Source organism: Triticum aestivum, chromosome 7A (assembly GCF_018294505.1).
Source record: "Triticum aestivum cultivar Chinese Spring chromosome 7A, IWGSC CS RefSeq v2.1, whole genome shotgun sequence".
Lineage (NCBI taxonomy): Eukaryota > Viridiplantae > Streptophyta > Magnoliopsida > Poales > Poaceae > Triticum > Triticum aestivum.
Genome location: NC_057812.1, coordinates 358,730,983 through 358,743,417, shown reverse-complemented (window position 1 = coordinate 358,743,417; position 12,435 = coordinate 358,730,983). Strand labels below are relative to the sequence as shown.

The following is a 12,435-nucleotide window of genomic DNA, read 5'->3' as shown; positions in this document are numbered from 1 at the left end:
CTGAAAATAGAATTAGCAAGTGCACCACTTTGCAATCTTGCACAAGTCACCACACACATCCTAAAAATACATGGGTTGCACCTCTAGAAAGATGACAAAACCCTTAACAAAACACATGTAGGACTCACGGGCATATCATGCACACATTAATCATGGCAAAAATGACAAAAGTGCTAAACGGAGTAGCAGATCTGACAATTAACTCAAGTAGCCCTCTTCTAACAGCATTTCGTGCATCAAGATGAGCTCAAATGAAAATGATGCAATGGAATGAAATGATGTACTCTCTGAGATGAACATTTTGATATGCTATATGCATGAATCGGAGCTACGGATGCAAAGTTACGGAGCCGCGAACATGTGCATATGGACTGAGATTTCTGGGACTTAGAGAAAAAAACGAAGTCAACCTAAAATTTCAGATCTGGATCACACGCTTCCCGAGGTGGCTCCAGCGATGTACTGTTCACCGGCGGGGTGTTGGGCTGCAACACACACGAGGCCTTTCGGTCCCTCGGTTAACCGTTGGAGTATCAAACGAAGTCCAAATGATACGAAACTTGACAGGCGGTCTACCGGTAGTAAACCAAGGCCGCTTGGCAAGTCTCGGTCCAATCCGGAAATGTTTAATCCTCACACACGAAAGAAAGCTAGAAATGACCACCGGAGGAGAACGAAGCGCCGGAATGCGAAACGGACAACGGGGAAAATGCTCGAATGCATGAGACGAACACGTATGCAAATGCAATGCACCTGATGACATGATATGAGATGCATGACAACGATAACAACACACGAAGACAAAAACCCGAACCCGAGGAAATAGATATAACTTAACGCCGGAAACGGCAAGAGTTGGAGTACAAATAGGGAAAGTTACATCCGGGGTGTTACAGGTGAATAGGCAATTTTTATGAAAGTCTTCAAAACATGGAAGTTTCTAAGACAAACGATAGAAATAGACCTATTACCATGCAGCGGAAGGTAGACTACACTTGGCAAACCATAGTCAAGTATTCAATGAAGTGAAAGCACAATGACCTATAGTAGCTAGGTAGTTAGGATCAGGTAGGAAGATATTATGAAGCCAACCAGAACACGCAGTCACTCAGTGAAGATAAAAAGATAGTGCAATCATACAATGACTTCACAAGGACCAACAGTAAGTAAAGGGAAAGGAAGGATGAAACCAGTGACTCGTTGAAGACAATGATTTGTTAGACCAGTTCCAGTTGCTGTGCCAAATGTACGTCTGGTTAGGGCGGCTAGGTATTTAAACCTGAGGACACACAGTCCCGGACACCCAGTCCTGAACACGCACCTCAGGACACCCAGTCCTCACCGTATTCCCCTTGAGCTAAGGTCACACAGACCTCGCCCAATCACTCTGGTAAGTCTTCAAGGTAGACTCCCAAACCTTCACAGACTTCGTTCACCGGCGATCCACAATGACTCTTGGATGCTCAGAACGCGATGCCTAACCGGCTAGAGGATTCACAGTCCTCAAGTGTAATAAGTCTTCAGATCACACAGACAGGAAGACTTAAGTGATGCCTAACACTCTTTGACTTTGGGTGGTTAGGGCTTTATCCTCGCAAGGAATTCTCTCTCAAAGGCTTCGAGGTGGGTTGCTCTCAAACGACAAAAGCCGTACTCTAACTCTGAGCAGCCAACCATTTATGGTTGTAGGGGGTGGGCTATTTATAGCCACTAGGCAACCCGACCTGATTTGTCCGAAATGACCCTGGGTCACTAAGGAACTGACACATGTTCCAACGGTCAGATTTCAAACACACACGACAACTTTACTTGGGCTACAAGCAAAGCTGACTTGTCCGACTCTGGACAAGATTCGCTCTCATAGTTTTCACTCGAAGACATAGGTTTTGGTTAAGCATCACTTCAGTCATTCTGACTGGTTCTCTTGGACCCCACTTAACAGTATGGTGCTTCCTATGACTCAACAAAGAAGAAAAAGAACTATGAAAGATCGAAGTCTTCGAGCTCCATAGGCTTCATGCGATGTCTTCTCTTGTCATAGTCTTCAATGTGAATATCTTCACATACCACCTTTAACATTAATGTCTTCATACATTTTTAGGGGTCATCTCTGGTAGGAAAACTGAATCAATGAGGGACTTCTATCTGTGTTATCCTGCAATTCCCACAAACACATTAGTCCCTCAACTAGGTTTGTCATCAATACTCCAAAACCAACTAGGGGTGGGACTAGATGCACTTACAGATATCCTGGAAAACCAAAAACAAGCAAAAAAAACTGGCACTAGGCACTGGGTTAATAGGTTAGTCCCCAAAAATGATATAATAGAGTACAAAAGTTATATAAAACATCCAAAATTGATACTATAATAGAATGGAACAATAAAAAATTATAAATACGTTGAGACGTATCACAACCCGCAGCATTAGAAGCATGTCGCCGCGGTTGCCGAAGCTTGTCGTTGTAACATCATCACGGCCGTCGAATCACCCCACGAGCGTTAGAAGCATGTCGTTGTGTCATCGCTGCGGCTCTCACAACATGACAAAGCATCACCAAGGTCGTCGAAGCATGCCATGGCAGGATCGTCGTAGCCGCCGAAGCACACCACGGGTGTTCGAAGAATGTCGTCGTGCCAACACCGCGGCCGTCGCAACATCATCGAAGCACCCAGGATGCTATCGCAGCATCGTCACGACTGTCGAAGCACATCAAGGGCGTCTGAAGCATATCGTTGTCCCAATGTCGGGGCTGTCGCATCATCATCAAAAGCACCAATGATACCATCGCAGTATCATCGCGGCCGTCGAAGCACGTCAAGGGCGTTTGAAGCATCTCGTGGTCCCAACACCGAGGCTGCCACAACATCATCAAAACAACAGGGATGCCATTGCAACATCCTCACGGCCGTCGAAGCACATCAGGGGCGTTCGAAGCATGTGGTTGTGCCATCTCCATGGCCATCGCATCACGCCTTGTAGCATTGTCACGACCATTGAAGCAGTCACCTTGTAGCATTGTCATGACCGTTGAAGCACTTGGGTGTCGCAAAGACCGCCATCCAGCATTGTAGCACTGGCCGCGGCCTCAAAGTTGCGCTTGTAGCAAGCAAATCACCATCGCAACATCGTATGAGGTGCGTCAGACCTTGTAGACAACAACCACTCGATTGATGACCTTTGGAGCAACTCTGTCGTTGCAACAACGGCTGTTAATTTTGACTTGCAAAGGTGCACGCTGCTGCATGCCACTACTAGCTGAGGACGCATGTTGCTGGAAGTCATCGATGAGAATGCAAGTGCGCATGTGGCTGCGAGGCATGGAATGAAAAAGGACGAGTTGAAATTAACGAACCATGATCATGCTAATCAAGCGGTCAGTGAGGCGGCTGATCCCGACGCGGGATCATCCGACTGATTGCTAACACTGGCCTTTTTTTGAGGGGGTGGTATTATAGATTAAGTTTTTTTGATATAAAGATTAGTTTTTTTAAACAAGGTATTATAGTTTAGGTTTTTTTAGGGGTAGGTATTTTAGATTTTTTAGGTGTAGGTATTTTAGATTAGGTTTTTTTAGAGGTAAAGCCAACTTTATTAATCAAACTCCACAATGTGTGAGATACAACACTAATCATGAGACTGGCCAAGCCACACATGACGCCCTGGTGGTAAAGATAAAGGAAACTTAGCTAACTTGTGAGCTTCCAAATTGACAGCTCGATTCTCAAAAGTGAAGTTACAAAGAAATGATGATGATCTCAACTTTATAGCCTCATATGGACTCTGGTTGTCCCTAGCAATGTCGCCAATCACTTGTTTACAGTCAGAAACCACAACAAATCGTTGTACATTCATATCTTCTGCTAGAGTGATAGCCTCTCTACATGCTATAGCCTTGAGTGTCGCTGGGTCGCATACTCCCGCAATGACAAGTGATGAGCTCCCCAGATAGACACCTTGGCTATCTCTACATATGGCTGCCGCTGCACCTCCTCTCTGAAATCTTACCGCCGCATCAACATGGATCTTAGCATAGCTAGCAGGGGTGCCTTCGGCCTTGGTACATGAGCAGTAGAAGAAGTCACAGCCACTGGGGAAATCTTTCCAGGAAGAGAAGCCGTTCCCAGATCAGCCATGAAAACGGACTATAAACTCCTTCGTCGCCCGAGGTGTTTGGAAGATGGATTCATGGATACTTTCCTCCTCGAAGTCCATATCGCCCACAATGTGACCGACATCAGTGTGAACTTCTCGTGCGACAACGAGTCCATAAGTCCAAAGAGTCAGCTCTTCGCTCTCATCTCTGTTGATGCTACCAGACTGCAGGCCAAGTCCTCATCTACCAACGCCCAAATGTATCTAAAGACCGTGCACTCCAGAAGGGAGTGACGCCAGGAGTCGGGAGCTCCACAAAGGCCACAAGAGCTAGTCATATGATGATGAGCCCTCACATCCTCGGTTGACACATGACGATGACAAGTACCAGGAGGAACGGGAGCGATTTTAGATTAGGTATATATATATATATTGAGAGAAAGATTAGGTATATATATAATACTCTAGGCTATCCCGCCCGCGGAAATGGAAGAGAAGCCCAGATAACAGCCCAGCATGCTCCACGGCCCGGTCCGAGTAAGTTGACCAGCCCAACAGTAGTGAGCGGAGGAGGAGGCAATACAAGTAGCACTTGTCTTCTCCACCCCCAACTCCTCTCTCCACACCACAAGCCGCCGCCACCGCCCGCTGGGAGGGGAATAGAAATCGTGTGTATCGTAGGGTTGCGCGAATCGCCGTCTCCAGCAACCAATCCCCAACCCTCGAGCTATCTAACTATCCCGATCCCGATCTCCTACCATGGTGTCCGATGCCAGCAAGAAGAAAGCCGCGCAGAAGAAGGCCGCCGCCGCCGCAAAGAGGGGAGCCAAGTCCAGCGCCGCTGCCTCGTCCTCGTCGGCGTCGTCAGCGGCCGATAAGGCCGCCAATGGCATAGCGGCCCTTAACTTATCCGATCGGACATGTACCGGGGTCCTGGCTTCGCATCCGCTCTCCCGTGATATCCACGTACGTTGAGATCCGATCCCCTTTTCCTTCTTGTTGCTATTCATCCATCGTTGCAAACCTTTTTTTTCTTCTCTCGCCGCACGGATTAGTTCCACCCCCAGTGATAGAACACAAGAGTATGTACATCCTCGTCGTTCATCGCCAGATATAATATACTACCTATATTGAGCGAAAAACAGATTGCTAGATCCATGTTAAATCACTTGTGATTTCTTGGCTCTTTATATATGACCCATTCATCTCTTCTCGACGAGGAACAGTGTGGTCGTATTAGCCACTTTCCTGATCCGTTGTATCCTGGAACCATTATCGTACCAATATTATGTATATGTAAACAAGAAATAATACTTGATATGCCAAATATGCTGGGATGTGGGGCCATGCCTACATAGTTCTTGAATGCGAATATCTGATCTAGCATCATCTCCGTCCCTCCTTCATACTAGTTGATTACTTCAATACTTTGTTGATTTCCTAATATAGTATTTGTATGTTGCAGATTGAGTCCCTTTCATTAACATTTCATGGACATGACCTTATTGTGGATTCAGAATTGGAGCTTAACTACGGGAGGTATAGTTTATACATCCGTTTATTTTCATTTCATTACAACCATGTATCCTTCTGGAGCACTTAATTGATGGTTTTATTTAACCTCAGGCGGTATGGTTTGCTCGGCTTAAATGGTTGTGGGAAATCTACCCTTCTCACCGCAATAGGCTGCAGGGAACTCCCCATTCCTGAACACATGGACATACATCATCTTACTCGTGAGATTGAGGCTTCTGACATGTCTGCGCTGCAAGCTGTTATCTGTTGTGATGAAGAAAGAGTGAAGTTGGAAAAGGAAGCTGAAATTTTGGCTGCACAGGTTAGCTATTGAACTTCTATCTTTTTATTTGCCCATTGTCTGCATTTCATCCGGGTCTATATAATTGCTTACACTTGCTGCTGACTATTTAGGATGATGGTGGCGGTGAAGCTTTGGATCTTGTATATGAGCGGTTAGAAGCAATGGATGCATCAACTGCTGAAAAGCGTGCTGCTGAGATATTGTTTGGTCTAGGTTTTGACAAGCAAATGCAAGCAAAGCCAACACGAGATTTTTCTGGGGGTTGGCGTATGAGGATTGCATTGGCAAGGGCGCTGTTCATGAACCCGACCATCCTTTTGCTTGATGAGCCAACCAACCATCTTGGTGAGTATGAAACAAATGAAAACTGCACTTGAACATGTATTTTAAATTGAAATGATGTTTTTTTTTCTGTATTGCCTGGACTACCGTTAACATTTTTCTTCGATATAAAATCTTTGGGTGTGTGTCTAGGGCACATCTAGATGTGTCCTAGTTATTGCACATCTAAGTGACTAAATCAAGCATAGAAAGAAAAAGAGAAGTAAAACGAAAATACCCATCTCCACGTAAGATCAATGACTTGGGACTTAGATGTGCAATATTCATGGCACATCTAGATGTGCTTTAGCAAAACTGAATCTTTGGCTAATGTGACACACATCCTTCTACCTCACAAAGTTATATGGTACTACTATACATAATCTTGTTTCTCTTACATAAGAGGTTCTAGTGGACTTTCCTGCATAGCTCGGTGGTCAGTTGTGCTTACTTTTGAAAGCAACCTGATTTTCTTTTTACCTTTGTTTGCAGATCTCGAGGCTTGTGTCTGGCTGGAAGAGAAATTAAAGAATTTTGAGCGTATACTTGTTGTTATCTCGCATTCCCAAGATTTTCTAAATGGAGTGTGCACTAACATCATCCACATGCAGAACAAGACCCTCAAGTTATATACTGGAAATTATGACCAGTATGTTCAAACTCGCTCTGAGCTTGAAGAGAATCAAATGAAGCAGTACAAATGGGAACAGGAACAGATAGCTAATATGAAGGAGTACATTGCACGATTTGGTCATGGATCTGCGAAGCTTGCTCGTCAGGCTCAGAGCAAAGAGAAGACTCTTGCAAAGATGGAGCGTGGTGGTCTTGCTGAGAAGGTTGTCAATGACAGGATTCTTGTATTCCGCTTTACAGATGTTGGCAAACTCCCACCACCAGTGCTGCAGTTTGCTGATGTCACATTTGGTTACACTCCGGATAATCTCATCTACAAGAACCTTGACTTCGGTGTTGACCTTGACTCGAGAGTTGCACTGGTCGGTCCCAATGGGGCTGGTAAGAGCACACTTCTGAAGCTCATGACAGGTGACCTATCTCCGTTGGATGGCATGGTCAGACGCCACAACCACCTACGCATTGCACAATTCCATCAACATCTCACTGAGAAGCTGGACCTGGACATGCCGGCCCTGCAGTACATGATGAGGGAGTACCCTGGGAATGAAGAGGAGAAGATGAGAGCTGCAATTGGCAAGTTTGGCCTGTCAGGAAAGGCACAGGTGATGCCAATGAAAAACCTGTCTGATGGGCAGAAGGCCCGTGTCATTTTTGCTTGGCTAGCATTTAGGCAGCCACAGATGCTGTTGCTTGATGAGCCGACAAATCATCTTGACATTGAGACCATTGACTCACTTGCTGAGGCACTGAAGGAATGGGACGGGGGGTTGGTCCTGGTGAGCCATGACTTCAGGCTGATCAATCAGGTTGCTCAAGAGATCTGGGTCTGTGAGAACCAGGCGGTGACTAGGTGGGAAGGCGATATCATGGATTTCAAGCAACACTTGAAGAAAAGGGCTGGTCTCTAGATTTTCTGTCTTTTCATTCTCTCGGCTCTTTGGAGATCTAGACAACCCCAAAGTTTTGCCTGTATCAGAAAAGTTTCCATCATTTAGCGTGACAAGTATGAGTACTATTGTATCGCTTAAAACATATCTTCTCTACACTATTTTACCAGACGATCCGTGTTTATTTTCATATCTTTTAACATTGTTGATCCATGATGGTTTGTTTTGCTCTGCGGTTCTAGATTTGAAGATTACCATCTATACCAATATAAAAGGAACCAAAGGGGCATATCCAATTGATCTCTACCATCAAACTAAGTCAATTCAATGACCAAGACTGCTCCAATGGAGAGCCTTCAGCGTGTTTAACGTGCAATTAATATTGTATTAAAATATTGCATTAATCATAGAATTAACATACAAATAATAGCATACCTAATATCTGTGTGTAATTGATATATTGTCTAAATATTAACGTGCAACACATGCAATTAATATATTGTCTAAAATATTAACATGCGTTGCACATGTACATTTACTAGTTCTATTAAAATGATGAAATGTAGACATATTTCATTCAATTGTTATCTTTAAATTTGTATTTGTATAGTTCTACGTATGTTACACCCTTAATTGTATCTGTTCTACGAACATGCAACACCCTTTATTATATCTGTTCTACGAACTTGCATCTGGGTACTAGTATCTAATTTGGGACGACGGACTTTCGTGAATTAAGATCCTCGTATCAGAGGCTTCATTTATTTAAAATGTTATACTTCATTTATTCAAAATATAATATTGTTTACAAAAAGTTATCATTTGTAGTAGACATACACCTATAAAAAATTGTCGTTTGTAGTAGACATACGCCTTTATTGTTATATTGCTTTGCATAATCATATAGCTTACATAGTATTTATGGCTCAACCACCGTTCATTATCTACCAAACATTCATATGCTCAGCCATCGTTCATCATCATTGTTAGAGACATGCATATAGTCATATGTTTTAGTTTTACCGAGTTGTAAGTAAATAGTAGCATGATGATCATCATTAAATGTTATCCCAGTGTGAAAATAAAAAAATAAACGTTGTCCTAGTGAAGAAATAAAAAATAAGCCTAATGAAAAAATGAGAAAAAAAAGAAAAAAAAGAAGGGGCAATGTTGCTATCTTTTTCCACACTTATGCTTTAAAGTAATACCATATTTTTCATATAGAGAGTCTCTTATGTTGTCACTTTCATATACTAGTGAGAATACTTCATTATATAACATTTGTTTGTTTTGATGACGGCCTTCCTCAAATGCTCGAGGTCTCATGAGCAAGCAAGTTGGATACACACCCACTTAGTTTTTACTTTCAGCCTTCATACACTTATAAGTCTTGGTGTATTCGTTGCATGACAATCCACACTCCTCGCATTGACATTAATTGATGGGTGTGACGCTCCCGATTTGACCGTACACTAATCATACACGCAAATGTGTACAATCAAGATCAAGGACTTACAGGAAGATATCACAATACAACTCTAGACACAAATTAAAATAATACAAGCTTTATATTATAAGGCAGGGGCCTCGAGGGCTCGAATACATAAGCTTGAAAACACAGGAGTCAGCGGAAGCAATAATATCTGAGTACAAACATGAGTTAAACAAGTTTGCCTTAAGAAGGCTAGCACAAAAGCAACAATGATCGAAAAGGCAAGGCATCCTTCCTGGGAGCCTCCCAACTACTCCTAGTCGTTTGCGGTCTTCACGTAGTAGTAGGCATCCTCCGGGTAGTAGTAGTCATCAGTGGCGTCGTCTGGCTCCTGGGATCCGTCATCTGGTCACAACAATCGGGTATGGGGGAAAAGAAGTAGCAAAGCAACTGTGAGTACTCATCCAAAGTACTCGCAAGACTTACATCAGATCTAAACTAAGTATGCATCTGTATCAAAGGAATGGGTTGTATCTGTGGACTAAACTGCAGAATGCCAGAAGGGAAGGGGAAAGCCTAGCCTATCGAAGACTAGCATCTTTTGGAAACCACCATCTTGCAGCAACAGGAGGGAGTAGAGTAGCATAAAGAAAGTAGTAGTAATGTTATCAACCTCGGCCAGAGATCCTTTCTCGACTCCCTGCGAGAAAGCAATCCCAGAGCCATACTATCCAAGTGTCAACACATTCCAAATCTCATCACCATCCAGTTCTCATCACAAGTATCCAGTTCTAGTTGTATCGATCGGGATACAACTCCAAGTGTCTGCTACCATAGGCAGACCATCGATAGATGTTTTCTTCCCTGCAGGGTGCACCAACTTACCCACCACGCTCGATTAACTCCGTCCGGATACACTTTCCTGGGTCATGCCCGGCCTCGGCCAAACAATACGCCGCAACCCGACCTAGGCTTAATAGAGAGGTCAACACGCCAGACTAAACCTATGCCCCCAGGGGTCATGGGCCATCTCCCCGGGAACTCCTGCACATTGCTTACGCGGCCGGTGAGCAGACCTAGCTACCTCCTTCAACAAGGCAGGAGCTTACGCAGTCCAACCCGGCGCGCGCCGCTCAGTCGCTGATGTCTATTAAGCTTCGGCTGATGCATACGACGCAAAACGCCCATACTATGCCCACGTGATGGTTAGTGCTATCAGGCTAGAGGCCCCTCGGATCAAATATCCAAATCGTAGTGGATTAGGAGCACGCGGTAACAAGCAGAGACTCACGAAAGATGTGACCCCGTTGCCCCATCTCGGGTACTTGCGGCAAGGGCTAAGAATGCCCGGCCACGCCTCGTAAGTATCTCACGGGCACCTTCCAGGTCAACCCGACTCCACATCACTCGCTATTAAGCTCGCGCGGGTACCCCTCAGGGCCGACCCGTCTTTAGTAACATGGTTCAGTGTAAAGTCATAGTAACCATAGTAATTGTGTGTCCAACACCAAGGGGAAAACCCGAGGAATCACCCCCAGTGAATTCCACTCGATGTTATCATCAAGATAAACGTAATAGGATTCACCCTCGAGGTTGACACTTGAGGGGTTGCACGACAAAGCCGTGACGGAAGTGGTTAAGGAGGAAATCACCCTCGATGACCTCGACCGTATAGCTACACTACAGAGATCTCATCAGGAGTGATGTAAGAGGTTCCACCCTCGGCACTCGATGGTAACTCTGCAGAGTCATATGAAGGAAATATGCCCTAGAGGCAAAAATAAAGTTATTATTTATTTCCTTATATATCATGATAAAAGTTTATTATTCATGCTAGAATTGTATTAACCGGAAACATAATACATGTGTGAATACATAGACAAACAGAGTGTCACTAGTATGCCTCTACTAGACTAGCTTGTTAATCAAAGATGGTTATGTTTCCTAACCATGGACAAAGAGTTGTCATTTGATTAACAGGATCACATCATTAGATGAATGATCTGATTGACATGACCCATTCCATTAGCTTAGCACCCGATCGTTTAGTATGTTGCTATTGCTTTCTTCATGACTTATACATGTTCCTATGACTATGAGATTATACAACTCCCGTTTGCCAGAGGAACACTTTGTGTGCTACCAAACGTCACAACATAACTGAGTGATTATAAAGGTGCTCTACAGGTGTCTCCAAAGGTACATGTTGGGTTGGCGTATTTCGAGATTAGGATTTGTCACTCTGATTGTCGGAGAGGTATCTCTGGGCCCTCTCGGTAATACACATCACATAAGCTTGCAAGCATTGCAACTAATGAGTTAGTTGTGAGATGATGTATTACGGAACGAGTAAAGAGACTTGACGGTAACGAGATTGAACTAGGTATGGGATACTGACGATCGAATCTCGGACAAGTAACATACCGATGACAAAGGGAACAACGTAGGTTGTTATGCGGTCTGACCGAAAAAAAGATCTTCGTAGAATATGTAGGAGCCAATATGAGCATCCAGGTTCCGCTATTGGTTATTGACCGGAGACGTGTCTCGGTCATGTCTACATTGTTCTCGAACCCGTAGGGTCCGCACGCTTAAGGTTTCGATGACAGTTATATTATGAGTTTATGAGTTTTGATGTACCGAAGTTAGTTCGGAGTCCTGGATGTGATCACGGACATGACGAGAAGTCTCGAAATGGTCGAGACATAAAGATTGATATATTGGACGGCTATATTCGGACACCGGAAGTGTTCCGGGGAAGTTTCGGATAAAACCGGAGCACCGGGGGTTACCGGAACCCCCAAGGGGGTTAATGGGCCTCATGGGCCTAAAGTGGAGAAGAGGAGGGGCTGCCAGGGCAGGCCGCGCCCCCCCTCTCCCCCTAGTCCGAATTGGACAAGGAGGGAGGGGCGGCGCCCCCCCTTTTTCCTTATCTTCTTCCCCCTCTCCTACTTGGACAAGGAAAGGGAGGGGAGTCCTACTCCCGGTAGGAGTAGGACTCCTCCTGCGCGCCTCCTACTAGGGCCGGCCGCACCCCCCCTTGGATCCTTTATATACGGAGGAAAGGGGCACCCCTAGACACACAAGTTGATCCACGTGATCATATTCTTAGCCGTGTGCGGTGCCCCCTTCCACCATAGTCCTCGATAATATTGTAGCGGTGCTTAGGCGAAGCCCTGCGACAATAGTACATCAAGATCGTCACCACGCCGTCGTGCTGACGGAACTCTTCCCCGACATTTTGC

General features: G+C 44.7%; 1 protein-coding gene across 1 annotated transcript; it reads left to right on the top strand.

Annotated features, from left to right (window-relative positions):
* The first annotated feature begins 4,704 nt into the window (after positions 1–4,704).
* On the top strand, positions 4,705–7,948 carry LOC123154812 (ABC transporter F family member 1). Its single transcript, XM_044573443.1, has 5 exons — positions 4,705–5,061; positions 5,561–5,634; positions 5,722–5,932; positions 6,025–6,259; positions 6,728–7,948. The coding sequence occupies exons 1-5, from the start codon at positions 4,855–4,857 to the stop codon at positions 7,777–7,779; spliced, it is 1,779 nt and encodes a 592-aa protein (XP_044429378.1). The 5' UTR covers positions 4,705–4,854; the 3' UTR covers positions 7,780–7,948.
* Positions 7,949–12,435: the final 4,487 nt, after the last annotated feature.

Bases quoted from the DNA above. Each gene is read 5' to 3' on its own strand.
- LOC123154812 (XM_044573443.1), top strand. From the start codon at position 4,855: ATGGTGTCCGATGCCAGCAAGAAGAAAGCCGCGCAGAAGAAGGCCGCC. The intron at 5,635-5,721 runs GTATAGTTTATA...ATTTAACCTCAG, and splicing joins TTGGAGCTTAACTACGGGAG to GCGGTATGGTTTGCTCGGCT. The intron at 6,260-6,727 runs GTGAGTATGAAA...CTTTGTTTGCAG, and splicing joins TGAGCCAACCAACCATCTTG to ATCTCGAGGCTTGTGTCTGG.